Raw genomic sequence first — 19055 nt, forward strand, 5'->3', positions numbered from 1 at the left:
AGTGTTTCTATGTAGAATAATGGATATCTGTATGCAAGTTTTTAAAAATTCTTTCTTGAGATGTATTGCTGGCAAACCCAGAATTTGTTGCCCACCCCTAATTATCCTTGAAGTGGTGGTCAGTTGCCTTTCTTGAGCCACTGCAGTCCATGTTGAGAGTACACTCACGGTACTATTCGAAAGAGAGTTCCAGGATTTTGACCCAGCGACAGTGAAGGAACAGGGAAATATAGTTCCAAGTCGGTATGGCGTGTGGCAAAATTGCATGTGGCAGCGTACCCGTGTTTTTGCTGCCCATGTCCTTCTATGTGATAGAGGGCATGGGTTTGGGAGATACTGTCAAAAGAGCCTCGGTAAATTGCTGCAGTGCAACTTGTGGCGGCACGCTGGCACAGTGGTTAGCACTGTTGCATCATTGCATCAGGGACCCAGGTTCAATTCTGGCCATGGATGACTGCCTGTGTGGAGTTTGCACGTTCTTCCCGTCTCTGCGTGGGTTTCCTCCCACAATCCAAAGATATGCAAGGTTGTGGGGATAGGGTAGGGGAGTGGGCCTAGGTAGGGTACTCTTTCAGAGGATCAGTGCAGACTTGATGGGCCAAAAGGCCTCCTTCTGCACTATAGGGATTCTATGATTCGGACACACAAAGCTGCCTCTGTGTGTTGGTGGTGGAGGGTATAAATGTTTAAGGTGGTGGAGGGTGGAGTTGTTGGAGCCACACTCCTTTAGGCAAGCGGACAGAGTATTCCACCATACTCATGCCTGTAGAGGTGGATAGGTTTTGGGGAGCCAGGGTGAGTTACTCACCCCAGAACCCCCATCCTGTGACTTGCTGTTGTAGCCACAGTATTTATGTGGCTCGTCCAGTTCAGCTTTTGGTCAATGGTAACCCCCAGGATGCTGACTGTGGAGAATTCAGTAATGTTAATACCAATGAATGTCAAGGAGAGCTGTTAAGAATTTATTTTGTTGCCGATGACCGTTGTCTGGCACTTGTGTGGCACGAATGTTACTTATCACTTACAGCCCAAGCCTAAATGTTGTCCAGGTCTTGCTGAATATGGACGCAGGTTTCTCCAGTAACTGAGCAATCACAAATGGTACTGAACTCTGCAATTATCAGCGAACCTCCCCACTTCTGACCTTTATTATGGAGGGATTCCTGCAACAATGTCTTGGGACTGCGATGATTGGCCTCCAATAACCACAACCATCTTTTTCTTTTGCTCGGTAAGACTCGAACCAGTGATCAGTGCTTTTCCCTTGACTCTCACTGATTTCAGTTTTGCGAGGCATCCTTGATGCCACACTCAGTCCAATGCTGCCTTGATGTCATGGACAGTTGCTCTCACCTCACTGCCTGAGTTTGGCTCTTTTGTCCATATTCAAACTAAGGCTCTAATGAGGTCAGGAGCCATATGGCCATGTTGGAACCCAAACAGACTTGCTGAATCATTCCTGCTGGGTTGCACTGTCGATAATACCTTCCATCATTTTACCGATGAATAGATTGAGGTGGCAATTGGTTGGATTCAATTTGTCCTGCTTTTTGTGGAGAGACCACTCTTGGGAAATTTTCCACATTTTTGGTTATAAGCCTGTTATATCTGCGCTGGAACAGTTTGCCCAGGAACCTAGCTAGTTCTGGAGCACAAAGTTTTCAGTGCTACAGCTGGGATGGCCCTTGATTGGGAAAAAAAAAAATTGGGTACTCTAAATTTATTTTTTAAAAGTTACAGAGTGGAAACTAATTGAGAGGTTGAGATGATTATTTTGATAATAAAACAACTAATGATGTGCTCTGCATTGCTCAGTAGTTCAGGCCCAATGGATAAGGCAGGTACCTGTGAAAACACCGATCTGTGAACAGAAAGGAAATTAATCTTATAGACAGTTGGCGAGTAGGAAGCATTTTATTGCAAATGGGTAACTTCCGCTGCATCTTTAATGGATATGCAGGAGAGAGGTCACAGATAATCTATCGACACGCTGCAAAGCCAGATTCTGAATGAGTTTAGTCGATGCATGTCCGAATGTAACGGTCTGGAACTGGCTGCCATTAATTGCGGAGCATGGTGGTAGTAGGATTAAGTCTCATGATTCGTTGGTTACTGTGGAGATTCTGTTCAAAATGTTCTTCAGCCTGTCGACAATAGCTGAAAAAGAAAGAGAGGATGCCTTACATACTGTTCAATGACCCCTTTAAACTTTCTTTGTTGCACTCCGACTTTAGTGTGTGATAGCTTTATCTTTTTTACGCCCACACGCACATGCACACATGCCAATATCTGAAAGTGGACAGCTCGTGCATGGTCTCTGGTGGTATCTTCATAATTTTTGTATGGGTGCGCACACATGCAGCTTAAAGGAAACATTCTCAGCAACAAGGCATGAGAAATAGTCAGGGGTTTCACTCACTCACTGTATAGTATCCTCCACCCAAACATCTTTACTGCTCCATTAATGACCTTCCCTTCATCATAAGGCTACAAGTGGGGATGTTTGCTAATGATAGCACAATGTTCAATTTTATTAGGGCTCTTGAATGCCACACTTGGTCAAATGCTGTCTTGATGTCAAGGGCAGCTACTTTTACCTCACCGCTTGAGTTCCGCTCTTTTGTCTCTATTCAACCCAAGGCTCTAATGATGCCAAGAACTACGTGGCTCTGGTGGAACTAGAGTACTGATGAGTATTAGTACCATTTTGTGATTCCTCAGATACTGCAGAAGTCTGTGCCCGCATGCAGCTAGACTTGGACAATATTCAGGTTTGGGCTGCCAAGCATCAAGTAACATTCATGCCACACAGGTGCCACAAATGTCACACAAGGCAATGACTAGTTCCAACAAGAAAATCTAACCATATTCCCTTGGTGGTCAATGGCATTACAATGGTTTAATCCTTCACTGTCAACATCTTGAGAGTTACCATTGACGAGAAAAGGAACTGGACCAACCATATAAGTACTGTGGCTGTAAGTTTGCTTCTGCAGCAAACTCACCTCTCCAACTTCTTTTCACCAACCACAAGGCACAAGTTAGGATTATAATGGAATACTGTCCCTTTGCTTGGGTAAGTGAAGATCCAACTGCACTCAGAAGCTCAACACCATGCAGAACAAAGCAACTCACTTGATTGGAACCCCACTAAACATTCACTCCCTCCACCATTGATCCACAGTGCTAACACGGTGTGCTATTTACAATCCTGCAACTTGCTTAGGCACTTCACCAGCACCTTTCAAACTCACAACATCTACCTGAGTACCAGCATCTGCAAATTCTACTCCAAAGTTATGCCCCACCTTGATTTGGAATTATATCCCCCGTTACTTCATTGTCGTTGGGTCTAAGTCCTGGAACTTCCTAACAACACTGTTGGTGTAACTGCACCACATGGACTGCAGTTGTTTAAGAAGGCAGCTTACTTGGTGAGGGGAGAGCTGATCTCCATTAGGGCCCACAAGGAGCGGGGGGAGAGGGAGAGGCTGGTGGGGGAGATGGTGAGGGTAGACAGGAGGTATGCGGAAGAGCCTGAGGAAGGATTGTTGAGGAAGAGGCACAGCCTCCAGGCCGAATTCGACCTGGTGACCACCAGGAAGGCGGAGGTGCAGTGGAGGAAGGCCCAGGGGGCGGTCTACGAGTATGGGGAAAAAGCAAGCCGGATGCTGGCGCATCAGCTTCGGAAGCGGGATGCAGCTAGGGAGATCGGGGGAGTTAAGGACAGGGGAGGGAGCGTGGTGCGGAGTGGGGTTGGCATCAATGGGGTCTTCAGGGACTTCTACGAGGAATTGTACCGATCCGAGCCCCCACGGGAGGAGGGATGGCTGTTTCTTGGACCAATTGAGGTTTCCAAAGCTGGAAGAGGGACTGGTGGTGGACTGAGGGCCCCGATTGGGCTGGAGGAGCTGATCAAAGGGATAGGAAGCATGCAGGCGGGGAAGGCACCGGGGCCGGACGGTTTCCCAGTCGGGTTCTATAAAAAATATATGGACCTGTTGGGCCTGCTGTTAGTTAGGACCTTTATTGAGGCGAGGGAGGGGGGGGGCTTTACCCCCGACGATGTCCCGGGCACTGATCTCCTTGATCCTGAAGCGGGACAAGGATCCCCTGCAATGTGGGTCTGACAGACCGATTTCCTTGCTAAATGTAGATGCCAAGGTGCTGGCGAAGGTCTTGGCCACGAGGATTGAGGATTGTGTGCCGCAGATCATCCATGATGACCAGAGGGGGTTTGTGAAGGGGAGACCGTTGAACGCGAATGTGCGGAGGCTTTTGAACGTTATCATGATGCCGGCGAGGGAGGGGGAGGCGGAGATAGTGGTGGCAATGGACGCTGAGAAAGCCTTCGATAGGGTAGAGTGGGGGTACCTGTGGAAGGTGCTGAAGAGGTTCGGGTTTGGGGAGGGGTTTGTCAGGTGGGTTAGGCTGTTGTATGAGGTCCCGATGGCGAGTGTGGCCACAAATAGGAGGAGGTCCGAGTACCTTCGGTTGCACCGAGGGACGAGACAGGGGTGTCCCCTGTCCCCCCTGCTCTTCGCACTGGCGATTGAACCCCTGGCTATGGCACAGAGAGTCGAGGAACTGGAGGGGGTTGGTGCGGGGTGGGGAGGAGCATAGGGTGTCGCTTTATGCGGACGACCTGCTGCTGTATATGGCGGACGCGGTGGGAGGAATGCCAGAGGTAATCAGGATCCTTAGGGAATTCGGGGACTTTTCGGGGTACAAGCTCAATATGGGGAAGAGCGAGCTGTTCGTAGTTCAGCTAGGGGACCAGGAGAGGGGGATTGGCGAGCTCCCACTAAAAAGGGCGGAGAGGAGCTTCAGATATTTGGGGGTCCAGGTGGCCAGGAGCTGGGGGGCCCTGCAAAGGCTTAACTTTAAAAGGCTGGTGGAGCAAATGGAGGAGGAGTTCAAGAGGTGGGACGCGTTGCCGCTGTCCTTGGCGGGTAGGGTGCAGTCAATCAAAATGACGGTGCTCCCAAGGTTTTTGTTCCTGTTCCAGTGCCTCCCTGTGTTTATCCTGAAGGCTTTTTTCAGGCAGGTTAACAGGAGTATAATGGGGTTTGTGTGGGCGCGAGGGACTTCGCGGGTGAGAAGGGTGTTCCTGGAGCGGAGTAGGGATAGGGGGGGGGGGGCTGGCACTGCCCAACCTCTGTGGGTACTACTGGGCCGCCAATGCGACAATGGTGCGCAAGTGGGTGATGGAGGGGGAGGGGGCTGCATGGAAGAGGCTGGAGGCGGCGTCCTGTGTGGTTATGAATCTGGGGGTGCTGGCAACGGCGCCGCTGCCTCTCCCTCCAAGGAGGTATACCACGAGCCCGGTGGTGGTGGCGGCCCTCAAAATTTGGGGGCAGTGGAGGCGGCATAGGGGGGGAAGTTGGGGCCTCGGTGTGGACCCCATTGTGGGGGAACCACCGGTTCGCCCCAGGAAGAACAGGTGGAGGGTTTTCGGGGTGGCACAGGGCAGGGATACGAACGCTGGGGGACCTGTTTGTGGACAGGAAGTTCATGAGCTGGAGGAGAAGTACGGGCTCCCCCCAGGGAACACCTTCAGGTACTTACAGGTAAGGGCGTTTGCCAGACAGCAGGTGGTGGAATTCCCGCGGCTACTGCCACACATGGTATAGGACAGGGTGCTCTCGGGGGGTGGGGGGGGGGTGGGAGTGGGGAAGATCTCGGAAACTTACCAGGTGATGCAGGAGGAGGAGGAGGGCGCGGTGGTGGAGTTGAAAGGTAAGTGGGAGGAGGAGTTGGGAGAGGAGATCGAAGAGGGGACGTGGGCAGATGCCCTGGGGAGGGTGAACTCTTCCTCTTCGTGCGCGAGGCTCAGCCTCATACAGTTTAAGGTGCTGCAGAGGGCACACATGACCGGGACAAGGATGAGCCGGTTCTTTGGGGGTGAGGACAGGTGTGTTAGGTGCTCAGGGAGCCCAGCAAACCACACCCATATGTTCTGGGCATGCCCAGCGCTGGAGGAATTTTGGAAGGGCGTAGCGAGGACGGTGTCGAGGGTGGTAGGATCCAGGGTCAGACCGGGCTGGGGGCTCGCAATATTTGGGGTAGCAGAGGAGCCGGGAGTGCAGGAGGCGAAAGAGGCCAGAATTCTGGCCTTTGCGTCCCTGGTAGCCCGCCGAAGGATTCTCCTTCAGTGGAAAGATGCGAGGCCCCCAAGCGTGGAATCCTGGATCAATGATATGGCAGGGTTCATTAAATTGGAGAGGGTGAAATTCGCCTTGAGGGTCGGTACAAGGGTTCTTTAGGCGGTGGCAACCGTTGTTTGACTTTCTGGCAGAACGATAGACATTGGTCAATGGCAGCAGCAGCTCGGGGGGTTACTTTATTTTTGTTTATGTTATTTACACTGGACGGTCTGAGGGGGTGTATACACCTGTTCTGTTAAGTCGGGGTGTTAATGTTAATTTATTATTTATGTACAGTGGGGAGGGGGTAAGGAGGGTTGCTTTTTTAGATTGTGTTTTGTACTTAACCCTGTTGGGTTCTTTTTTCTTTCTCATTTTGTTATTGATATTTTATCAAAACCTTGAATAAAAAATGATTTTAAAAGAAGGCAGCTTACCACAACCTAGTCAATTAGAGATGGGGAAAAAATGTTGGCTTTGTCAGCAACACTCAAATCCCATAAATAATTTTAAACACCCATTATTTAAAAAAAATCATTGTTATGGGATGCGGGCTTCGCTGGCTGGGCCATGTGTTGCCCATCACTAACTGCACCTCAGAAGGTGGTGGTAAGCTGTCTTCTTGAACCACTGCAGGTACACCCACAGTGCTGATAGGGAGGAAGTTCTAGGATTTTGATCCAGCGACAGTGAAGGAACAGCTATATTTCCAAGTCAGGATGATAAGTGACTTGGAGGGGAACTTCCAGGTGGTGGTGCTGCCATGTATCTGCTGCCCTTGTCCTTCTAGGCGGTAATGGTCATGAGTTTGGAAGGTGCTGCCTCAGGAGCCTTGGTGAGTTCCTGTTAGGAATCAGACAAAGCCCCTCACACCATATGCCACACCTCATGGAAACTAAGAAGCAATCTCAGCTTGAATACTGGGTTGGGCATCCTCTCCGGCAATGCATTCCAGATCCTAACCATTCACTGTGTAAAAAGGTTTTTCTCGTAATGTCAGTGCTGCATTTACCAATTGCTTTAAATGTGTGCCTTTTATTTCTCGATCCTTCCATGAATGAGGACAGTTTCTCTCTATCTGCTCTGATCAGACCCATGACTTTGAACACGTCTTTCAAATCTCCCCTCAACTTTGCCTAATGAGAACAGTCCCAGTCTCTCCAATATCTCTTCGCAACTTAAGCTCTTCATCCAGGAACTAATTTCTTGCATCTTTTCCTCTCCAATGTATTCACATTCTCACTGGCTTTGATGATTCCTGCTTGCCAATAAAGCAGCCTTTCTCCTGGGCTCTAATATTTTTAAATGAACTCCCAGATTACTGACAGCTGCGTTTTGAAGATTAATCGTTAATTCTTGGAGACTCCAGGACAATCCTGGAGAGTTGGCAAACCAAGGTGGCAACCCCCTGCCAGCTGCACCCCCCCCCCCCCATACACCTGTCTGCATCTGTTATTATGTCAGGAGAGCCATTCAGGAGATGGACTGTAGACCTCCGCTCGAGGCACCTGCAGATACTCCCTGCTGTGGAAAGTGGATCTAAACATACACCCTTGCAGTGCACGAGCAGAACAACATCAATATGTTGCCTGCAGTTTAGCTGAACTGCCTGTTCACTGCCTTCGCTGTAAAAGCACCACTTACCTCCAGCTTTAGGTCGTTCAAATGGGTCATAGGCACGACATTCATCAATAAGCTCCCGCAGGTCGTTGGGACAGTCGCTGGGCAGAGGCTCTTGCATTTTTTCACAGACCTTTCGGTGGATTTCTTCGTCGGTAAAACCTGCTCAAGAAAATGATGGACTTTAAGCCACTTCTCGTGACTCGGTATAATGTAGAGGCTGTTGACTGCATTTCAATATGACCAAGTTCCTTATCTACGCTTGCAGCATGAATCTGCCCTGAGACCACTCTACCTCATGCCCAATGGAGTCTCTAAAGAGGGCAGCTTTACAGAGTGAGCAACTGGGATTTGGTGAATGAGGGAGTTTGCAATTCGCATTTCACAAAAAAGTACTAGTTAAGTTTAAATTTCTGAATCTAGCCTTAAGCAAGGATAAACAGGCTTCCGAAGAGAGGCCAGCTGTATTTAGTTAATTCGGTGGCTAGCTTAATCCAGTTTCTAGCAGAGCTTTTTGTTTGTTTCTATCAGAGCTGACTCATCTAAGTCTTGGCTAATATAGAGCTCTCATGCGGTTTTCACAGAGTGCCCCTTTACAGAGTGAGCAGCTGGAAGTTTGTAGACCTTCTTCTGACTCCAGTACTTGGTTCTTATTTCTGTACAGAGGAAGAAGCTGGTTGGTGAGTAACTGGTAAGTAATTCTATTTACAAAAAGTAGTTTCTAAAAGTTAAGATATAGCAGTCAGCTCGGCCATGTGGAATTGCATCCCGTGGAATGTGGGAAGTCATAGACCCATCATTTATCCTAGACAAACGCACCTGCAGGAAGTGTCACTGACAGTATAAGCTTGAGCTCTGGATTTCAGAACATGGGTGGGGGCTGGAATGATTTTAAGGGCTGGAATCCACAAGGCAGAGAAACCACATGGAAATAACAATTTTTATGTTAATTCAAGGGATGTGGGCTTTGTTATCTAGGCTAGCATTTATTGCTCATCGCTAATTGTGTTTGAAAAGGTGGGTGGTGAGTTGCCATCTTGAACTGCTGCAGGCCATGTGATGTAAGTGTACACACTATGCTGTTAGGGAGAGAGTTCCAAAATTTTGACCCAGCGACAGTGAAGGACGCCAATATATTTCCAAGTCAGGATGATGAATGGCTTGGAGGAAACATTCCAAGTGGTGGTGTTCCCATGTGTCTGCTGCCCTTATCCTTCCAGATGGTAGTGGTTTTGGAAGATGCTTACTAAGGAGCCTTAGTGACTTACTGCAGTGCCTCTCATAGATGGTACACATTGCTGCTACTGTGTGTTGATGGTGGACAAAATGGATGTTTGCAGATGGTGTGCCAATCAAGTGGGCTGTTTTGTCCTGGATGGTGTTGAGCTCTGAGTGTTGTTGAACTGCACTCATCCAGGCAATTGGAGAGTGTTCCATCACGCTTCTGACTTGTGCCTTGTAGATCATGGACAGGCTTTGGGGAGTCAGGAGTTGAGTTACTCACCGCAGGATTCCTAACCTCTGACCTGCTTTTATCGCCACAAATTTATATGGCAGTCCAGTTTGGTTTCTGGTCAATGATAACCCCCAGGATGTTGACAGTGGGGGGATTCAGCAATGTTCATGCCATTGAATGTTAATGGACGACGGTTAGATTCTATATTTTTGGAGATGGTCATTACCTGGCACTTGTGTGGCCTGAATGTTACTTGTTTTTTTGTCAGCCCAAGCCTGGATCTTGTTGCATTTGGACATGGACTGCTTCATTATCTGAGGAGTCGCAAATGGTGCTGAGCATCCTCACATCTGACCTTATGATGGAAGGGAGGTCATTGATGAAGCAGCTAAAGATGGTTGGGCCCAAGACACTACCCTGAGGAACTCCTGCACTGATGTCCTGGAGCTGAGGTGACTGTCATCCAACAATCACAACCACCTTCCTTTGTGAGAGGTATGACATCGACTAGTGGAGAGCTGTTCCCCCTGATTCCCATTGATTCCAGTTTTGCTAGGGCTCCTTGATGCCACACTTGGTCAAAAGCAACCTTGGCATCAAGGCCGGTCAATTTCACCTCGCCTCTGGATTCATCTCTTTTGTCCAAATTTGAACCCAGGCTTTAATGAGGTCAGGAGCTGAGTGGCCCTGGCGGAACCCAAACTGAGTGTCTGTGGGCAGGTTATTGCTTAAGAAGTGTCGCTTGTGATATTGAAACGGGATAAAGATCCGGAAGCATGTGGGTCCTATAAGCCAATCTCCCTGATTAATGTTGAAGCTAAGATCCTGGTGTTCAGAATCGAAGACTGTATACCGGTCATGATTGTGGAGGACCAAACAGGGTTTGTAAAGGGCAGGCAGCTGGTAGCCAATCTAAGAAGGCTGCTTCATGTGATTATGATGCCCCCGGAGGGCAGAGAGGTGGAGGTAGTGGTGGCAATGGATGCCGAAAAGGCTTTTGACCGGATTGAGTGGGACTATCTATGGGAGGTGCTGGGACGGTTTGGGTTCGGGGAAGACTTTGTGAACTGGGTTAGACTGCTATATCAGGCCCCGGAGGCTAGTGTAAGGACGAACAGGACGACATCCGAATATTTGAGATTATACCGCGGGACAAGACAGGGATGCCCCCTCTCTCCATTACTGTTTGGGTTGGCCATAGAACCGCTGGCAATTGCTCTGAGAGCTGCAAGGGGCTGGAAAGGAATGGTCAGGGGGGGAGGGGGCAGAACACAAGGTCTCGCTCTACGCGGATGACCTGCTTTTATACGTGTCGGATCCAGTGGCAGGGATGGACGGGATTATGGAAATCTTAAGGGAATTTGGCCGCTTTTCGGGGTATAAATTGAACATGGCAAAGAGCGAGTTGTTTGTAGTGCAGGCGAGAGGTCAGGAGAATAGGCTGAGGGAGCTGCCGTTTAGGCTGGTTGGGGACAGTTTCAGGTACTTAGGGATACAAGTGGCGCGGGACTGGGGCAGGCTGCACAAGTTGAACTTGACCAGACTGGTGGAGCAAATGAGGAGTGAGCTTCGGAGATGGGATGCGCTCCCGCTGTCACTAGCGGGGAGAGTGCAGACGGTGAAGATGACGATCCTCCCGAGATTCCTGTTTATTTTTCAGTGTCTCCCTATTTTCAATCCGCGGTCCTTCTTTAAAAGGATCAATAAAATCATCCTGGGATTTGTTTGGGCGGGGAAGTCCCCACGGATAAAGAAGGGGATGCTTGAAAGGAACCGTAGTGAGGGGGGACTCGCATTGCCGAACCTCAGCAAGTACTACCGGGCAGCTAACATAGCCATGATAAGGAAATGGATGGTGGGTACGGGGTCGGTTTGGGAGCGGGTGAAGGCTGCTTCATGCAGGGGCACCTAGCCCTGGTCACGGCTCCTCTGCCACTCCCGCTGGCCAGGTACTCCACCAGCCCTGTAGTGGTGGCGGCTCTGCGGATTTGGGGCCAATGGAGGAAACATACGGGGGAAGTGGGAGCGTCGGTTTCATCCCCAATATGTGACAACCACCGATTTGCCCCGGGGAAAATGGACGGCGGGTTTCGAGCGTGGCGGAGGGCTGGGATGGGAAGGATGGGCGACTTGTTCCTGGAAGGGAGCTTCTCGAGCATGAGGGCGCTGGAGGAGAAAATCGGGCTGGCAAGGGGAAATTACTTTCGGTCCTTGCAGGTGCGGATTTTCGTACGTAGACAGGTAACATCCTTTCCACGCCTTCCACCGAGGGGGATCCGAGGGGAGAGTCTCGGATATTTATAAAGAGCTTATGGGATCAGAGGACACAGAGACCAAGGAACTGAAACTCAAGTGGGAGGAGGAGCTTGGTGGGGAGTTAGAGGGTGGCTTATGGGCGGACGCTCTGAGGAGGGTAAACGCAACCGCAACAAGTGCCAGGCTCAGCCTGATTCAGTTCAGGATTGTCCACCGGGCCCACATGACGGTGGCCCGGATGAGTAATTTTTTGGGCTGGAGGACAAGTGTGCTCGATGTGCGGGAGGACCAGCGAACCATGTTCACATGGTTTGGGCATGTCCAAAACGCAGGTGTTACTGGCAGGGATTTGCGGACGTCGTGTTCCAGGTACTGAAAACAAGGGTGGCGATGAGTCTAGAGGTGGCAATTTTTGGTGTCTCGGAAGATCCGGGAGTCCAGGAGGGGATAGAGGCCGACGTTCTGGCCTTTGCTTCCCTGGTAGCCCGGCGATGAATACTGTTGGCCTGGAGGGACTCCAAGCCCCCAAAGACCGAAGTATGGCTTTCGGACATGTCGAGCTTTCTCGGCCTGGAAAAAATTAAGTTCGCCTTAAGAGAATCACTATCGGGGTTCGCTTGGAGGTGCAACCATTCATCGATTTCTTTGCGGAGAATTAATCGTCGGGGGGGAGGGGGGGCGGGCAGAGAACAGCGTAGAGTAGGGGGGAAGAATAGGCGGGTTTGTTTGCGAGAGAGGAGTTGGTATTTGCACTATGTTTTTTTTAAATTGATATTTGCACACTACTGTATATTGTTGCTGTTTACAATGCCAAAAATACCTCAATAAAATTGTTTGTTTAAAAAAAAAGAAGTGTCGCTTGATAGCCCTGTTGATGACCCCTTCCATTAGTTTATTGTTGATTGAGAGTAGACTGATGAGGCGAGAATTGGCTGGGTTGGATTTGTCCTGGTTTTAAACGGGATAAAGATCACATACCTGTAGGTGATGTAGGACATACCTGGGCAATTTTCCACATTGCTGGGTAGATGCCAGTGTCGTAGCTGTACTGGAGCAACTTGACTAGGGGTGCAGCAATTTCTGGAATGCAAACCTTCAGTACTATTGCTTGAGTATGGTCAGGGTCCATAGCTTTTGCAGTACCCAGTGCCTTCAACCATTTCTTGATATCACTGAGTGAATCGTATTGGCTGAAGACTAGCATCTGTGATGCTGGGGACCTCCATTCACAGCTAGATGTGGCAGGACTGCAGGACCTAGATCTAATCACTTGGTTGTGGGATCACATAGCTCTGTCTATCACTTGCTGCTTATGCTGTTTGGCATGTAAGTAATCCTGTACTTTAGCTTCATCAGGTTGACACCTCATTTCTTGGTGCTGCTCCTGGCATGCTCTCCCACATTCTTCTTTGAACCAGGGTTGATCCCCTGGCATGGTGGTAATGGTAGAGTGGGGGATATGTTGGGCCATGAGGTTACAGATTGTGGCTGAGTACAATCCTGCTGCTACTGATGGCCAACAGCACCTCGTGGATTCCCAGCCCTTACTTGCTAGAACTGTTCAAAATCCATCCCATTTCGCATTGCTTTAGTGCCACACAACACAATGGAAGGTATCTTTCCAAGTTTGACCTGGTGCTATGAGGCACATGAGGTCCAAAGTTGATGTTGAGGACTCCCAGGGCAACTTCCCCTCAACTGCATAACAATGGGCTGCACATTTCTGCTCCTGTCGGTGGGACATGACGAACCCAGGAATTTTGATGGTAGTGTCTGGGACATTGTAATGTTCAATTCTGTGAGGATGACTGTTTCAGGTTGTTGCTTGATTGGTCTGCGAGACAGTTCTCCCAATTTGGTACAAGCCCCAGATGTTAGTAAAGAGGATGCTAGTTATTGTTTTCAGTACTTGGGTGATGTCGGGTGGTCCATCCGGTTTCATTTCTTTGAGGCTTTTAGTGGTTTAATACACCTCCGAGTTGCTTGTGGGGCCATTTCACAAGGCCTTTAAGAGTCAACTACATTACTGTGGATCTGGAGTCACAAGTAAGGACAGCAGAAATGATCATCATTAGAATTATAATTCCTGATTTTTTTTTTTTTCTTTTTTGACTCCAAGTTCTACCATTTTGTTCTTTGTTCCTATTATGGCAGGATGTGAACCCCGGCACTCAGAGCATTACCCTGGATTACTAGTGCAGTGACAATACCACTATGTCCTCTCCTCCCGGAGGCTGCTCACACTGCAGGTTAGGAGCATACAGACAGAGAGGGAATGGTTTACCACCAGGCAGTCGAAGAGAACCAGGCAGGTAGCACAGTAGTCTTCTGAGTTCATGTTGCTGACTAACTGGTTTTCAATTTTGGATACTGGCGAGGGCAATGGCCCCTCAGAGGAGTGCAGCAAGAGTCAAGTCTGCAGCATCACGGGTGGCTCAGCTACACCGGAGGGGAGAAAGAGGAGTGGAAAAAACAATTGTGATTGGGGATTCATTGATTAAAATTTTTTTTTAGTGTACCAATTCTTTTTTCTCCCAATTAAGGGGCAATTTAGCAAGGCCAATCCACCTATCCTGCACATCTTTGGGTTGTGGGGGTGAGATCCACGCAGACACTGGGAGAATGTACAAACTCCACACGGACAGTGGACCAGGGTTGGGATCAAACCCAGGTCCTCCACGCCGTATGACAGCAGTGCTAACCACTGCGCCACCCTCGGGGATTCATTAGTTAGGGAAACCGCCAGTGAGCAGGTTATTGGTAAGCACGTGCCGCTTGATAGCAGCATTGATGACCCTGTCCATCACTTTACTGTTGATCGAGAGTAGACTGATCGGGCAGGAATTAGCCGGGTTGGATTGTCCTGCTTTTTGCGTACAGGACAAACCTGAACAATTTTCAACATTGACAGATAGAGCAAGACCATAGCAGGACTGGGATTAGCATCCTCACAGGGAGAATTTGCAAGTTCTTTTGGGGAGGGTTTAAACTAGATTGGCAGGAGATAAGAACCCGAGTGGGAGGTCAGATTGGATGGAACCAGAACTAGTGACGGGAAGTAGAAAGGTAGTAAGCGAAATTAGAAAGCTGATGATGTGAAGGCAAGCATCGAGTAGGATCACAATGCTGAATAATGTTAAAAAGACTCTATCTGAATGCACGTATCATTCACAACAAGATAGATGATATGAATGCAAAAATAGAGATAAATGGTTATGATTTAATTGCCATTATGCAGATGTGGTTACAGCGTGAACTGAATATTCAAAGATATTCGTCATTTAAGGATAGACACAAAGGAAAAGGAGGTTGGGTAGCATTGTCAATAAGGGATGGGATCAGTACATTAGTGAGAGTGGGAGTTGTTTATAGGCCAGCAAACTGTAGTGGGATGGTTGTGCACTGTATAAATCAGGAAATTAGAGTTGCATGTACCCCATGGGAAATACAACAATAATCAAAGAATCACTGCAGTGTAGAAGAGAGGCCAGTCAGCCCATCTGGTTTGCACCAACCCTCCAAAAGAACACCCCACTAGGCCACTACCCTGCCATATTCACATAACCCCGTGCATTGATCATGGCCAACCCACCCACCCTGCACATCTCTGGACAGTGGGAGGAAACCGGAGCACTCTGAGGAACCCACGCAGACACGAGAAGAATGTGCAAACTCCACACAGTCTCCCAAGGCTGGAATCGAACCCAGGTCCCTGGCGCTTTGAGGCAACAGTGCTAACCACTAACTAGTGCTCACCATAATGAGCAAATTCAATTTACATGATACTGGGTAAACCTAATTCCCGTTAACAACGGCAGGACCAGAAAATCCCGTTGGCGGGCTGGCACCACCACCGTATAACATGCAGCGGGTTGCGCGGTAAATGCCACCCTAATTCTCTGGAGGATGAATTCCTAGATTATATATGAGGTGGGCTACTGGAACAGTACATTGAAGAACCAACTAGATTTAAACTATTTTAGATTTAGTATTGTGCAATAAGAAAGGACTAATTAATAATCTTGCTGTAAAGGAGCCTTTAGAAAATAGAGACAACAGTATGATAGAATTTTACATTAAGTTTGAAAGTGATAGGAGCAGCACGGTGGTGCAGTGGCTAGCACTGCTGGCTCACGGCGTCGAGGTCCCAGGTTCAATCCCGGCTCTGAATCACTGTCCATGTGGAGTTTGCACATTCTCCCAGTGTTTGTGTGGGTTTCATCCCCATAACCCAAATATGTGCAGGGTAGGCTTAATTGGAAAAATGAATTGGGTACTCTAAATTTATTAAAAAGTGATATAGTCTCAAAAAAAAATTAATCTGAGAATACCCAATTACATTTTTTTCCAATTAAGGGACAATTTAGAATGGCCAATCCACCTACCTGCACATAGAACATAGAACGTAGAAAATACAGCACAGAACAGGCCCTTCGGCCCACTATGTTGTGCCAAACTTTTGTCCTAGATTAAGAACAAATTAATCTACGCCCCATCATTCTACCGTAATCCATGTACCTATCCAAAAGCCGCTTGAAGGTCCCTAACGTTTCCGACTCAACTACTTCCACAGGCAGTGCATTCCATGCCCCCACTACTCTCTGGGTAAAGAACCTACCTCTGACATCCCCCCCCTATATCTTCTACCATTCACTTTAAATTTATGTCCCCTTGTAATGGTTTGTTCTACCTGGGAAAAAGTCTCTGACTGTCTACTCTATCTATTCCCCTGATCATCTTATAAACCTCTATCAAGTCTCCCCTCATCCTCTCCGTTCTAATGAGAAAAGGCCTAGCACCCTCAACCTTTCCTTGTAAGACCTACTCTCCATTCCAGGCAACATCCTGGTAAATCTCCTTTGCACCTTTTCCAAAGCTTCAACATCCTTCCTAAAATGAGGTGACCAGAACTGCACACAGTACTCCAAATATGGCCTTACCAAAGTTTTGTACAGATGCATCATCACCTCATCTTTGGGTTGTGGGGTTGAGACCCACACAGACATGGGGAGAATGTGCAAACTCCACATGGACAGTGACCCGGAGCTGGGATTGAACCCAGGTCCTCAGCGCCGTGAGGCAGCAGTGCTAACCACTGCATCACCCTGCTACCCTGAAAGTGATATAGTTCATTCTGAAACTAGTCTTAAATCCAAACAGAGCAAACTAGGAGGTATGAAGGACAAGTTGGCAATGATGGGTTGGGAAAAAACAACAAAAGATTTGACGGTAGGCAGGTAATGGTTTACATGGTCCACAGTAAATAGACATTCCTCTGTGGCACAAAAATCCAACTGGAAAGATGGCTGAACTGTGGTTAATGTTAGGAAAATAAGGAATTATAATATTTTTATTTTGGAAATATCACTGTCATAATTCTCATGTACTGAAGAGCAGGCTGATGGGGGTGCGATTGTTGTAATTAGATTAAGAGATAGAGTTCTATAGAAGGATCATTTAAATCGGAAACATTCTGTTTCTCCTGGCTAGTGAGTCGGGAACCAGAAGCCACAGTCTCCGAATAAGGGGCAGGCCACTTGGGACTGAGGTGAGGAGGGTGATGAATCTTTGGAATTCTCTACCCGAGGGCTATGGGAAGCTTATTCACTGAGCATGTTCATGACAGAAATCAATGGATTTCTGAATACGAATGACAGGCAGGGATGTGGGATAGCACAGGAAAGTAATGTTGAGGTAAATGATCAGCCATGATCTAACTGAATGGAGGAGCAGGCTCGTGGACTACATAACCTACTCCTACTACTATGTTCCGATGAGCTCACTACATAATTCCTATGAGCCTCAATTTTATACCCGGTCAGGGTGTCAAGGCCCAGATTTACAACACCCTGGCGTGTGATGAAATTAAACAAGATATAAAGCCTGATAGGAATCTGATGGGGAAGTGATGATAGGTTCAAAGAAGAGGAGTCTGAGTTACATGGAGGAAGCTGAATGCAGATGGGAACTAGGCTCAGAGAGATGCATGGACGAACAAAAACAGCAAATGCTGGAATATTCAGCAGGACAGGTGGCATTTTTGGGGGGATAGAGTTAATGGGCGCGATTTAACGGAAACGAAACAGGAGTCCCGTGTCAAGCGCATGGGTGTTTCCTGGCACTCATCGCCGAGAAAGATTATGCTATCTAACAGGACTCTGTTTCAATTCGGGGCCTCAGCAGGGAACGCCCCACTGAGACCATACTTAGTCCCATTTCCTACACTGAAGAGCTCCGCTCGCCAGTGCAGGAAGAGATTGGGGTGTAGTGTCCCGATTCCAAGATCCTCAACACCCAGCTCGCCTATAAGGGGGTCATCAAGCCTCCCAAACCCCACCTAATAAGGGCAGGCCACCCCCTGGCCCATTCCCCGACTTGGGCAAAATGCTACCTGGGTACCTTAGCACTTCCAGCCTGGCACCCTGGCAGTGCACCTGCCAGTGCCACCTGTTTACTGCAGCACTTTTATATGCAGATTAATCAGATCTAGATCCCACCCATTGTGGGCAGGAAGCAGATCGCGACGACTCGCAAGATCCCGGTAGATGTTGTGAGGCGTGGCGAGACGGGTAAACCCCACAAGAGGCCTCTTGCGAGATTCACCAGCCGTGCTGCGCCCGGGTTCAGACGCTGCCGTTAGATTTCGGCCAATGTTTCAGGCCAAAGATCTTTCTTCAAATTTGATTCAAGGAAGCTAGACCTACAAAGCTGAAAGCAGAGGGAGCAAGATGAAAGAAGCTGGATGTGAGTTATGGGGCACATTCATCATTGCATCATCAGCCCTCTACTGTAGAGCAAACTAAAACCTTCAATCAAGGTAGTTAGTAAATTTTGACTTATAATTTTCCCTTAGGAATCCAATCCACAAACTAATTAATCATTTCATATCCTCTAACATGGTCCAGCAACCACTTGGCTCTTAAACCACCAGTTGACATTGCAATTCAAGTGCACTCTTCCTGCACACCACACTACCCAGACATAATACACAATACCGGACAATCATTCAAAAACAATTTAATACTCGCAGAAGTAACGTGAATTTTTATCAAAATAAAACGCAGCGCCAGAGCCAGGCTACGCCCAGAACTAGGCAACGTCCAGAGCCAGGCAGCTCCCCCAGTTGTAAAAGGCAGGCCTCACTCACCAAGCATTCAGCCAACGTGTCATAGCACCCAGCATCAGAGAAAACTCAGCCAGTTTGGAACAGAACCCACCACCAGATAATAGCTTGCATTCCCAGGCTGCAGCCACACAGCATTCAGCACCAAATCCATACAAGACACAGTGTCAAATAGTACCCAATATTACTCAGCCAGTAGCAGACAATATTTGGCACCAGACTGGATTCCATTCTAGACAGCATCAATTCAGTATCAGACACAGCCTCATGCCCACAATATCCTACTCATTCAAAGAGAAAAGAAAAGATTAATTGGATTAAGAACATTTTTCTTTTTACCTCTAAATGGCAGAATACGGCTGGCTATCTCCCAAAGGACAATCCCAAAACTGAAAGGGAAAAATCAGATGAAACCATCAATCACCTATCAATCATCATCTATGAAACTACAGTT

At 48.2% G+C, this 19055-nt stretch overlaps 1 protein-coding gene across 1 annotated transcript in view; it reads right to left on the minus strand.

Annotated features, from left to right (window-relative positions):
* Window positions 1-1895: 1895 nt before the first annotated feature.
* Window positions 1896-19055, minus strand: part of LOC140430797 (mixed lineage kinase domain-like protein) — a 99072-nt gene continuing 81912 nt past the window's right edge. Inside the window, exons 9-11 of the mRNA XM_072518496.1 lie at window positions 18941-18990; window positions 7791-7928; window positions 1896-2157 (exon numbers count right to left, since the gene is read on the minus strand). Coding sequence (XP_072374597.1) covers window positions 2096-2157; window positions 7791-7928; window positions 18941-18990 — 250 coding nt within the window. The 3' untranslated portion in view covers window positions 1896-2095. The remainder of the gene's footprint in view (window positions 2158-7790; window positions 7929-18940; window positions 18991-19055) is intronic.

The sequence above is a fragment of the Scyliorhinus torazame genome, chromosome 10 (assembly GCF_047496885.1).
Source record: "Scyliorhinus torazame isolate Kashiwa2021f chromosome 10, sScyTor2.1, whole genome shotgun sequence".
Taxonomy (NCBI): Eukaryota; Metazoa; Chordata; class Chondrichthyes; order Carcharhiniformes; family Scyliorhinidae; genus Scyliorhinus; species Scyliorhinus torazame.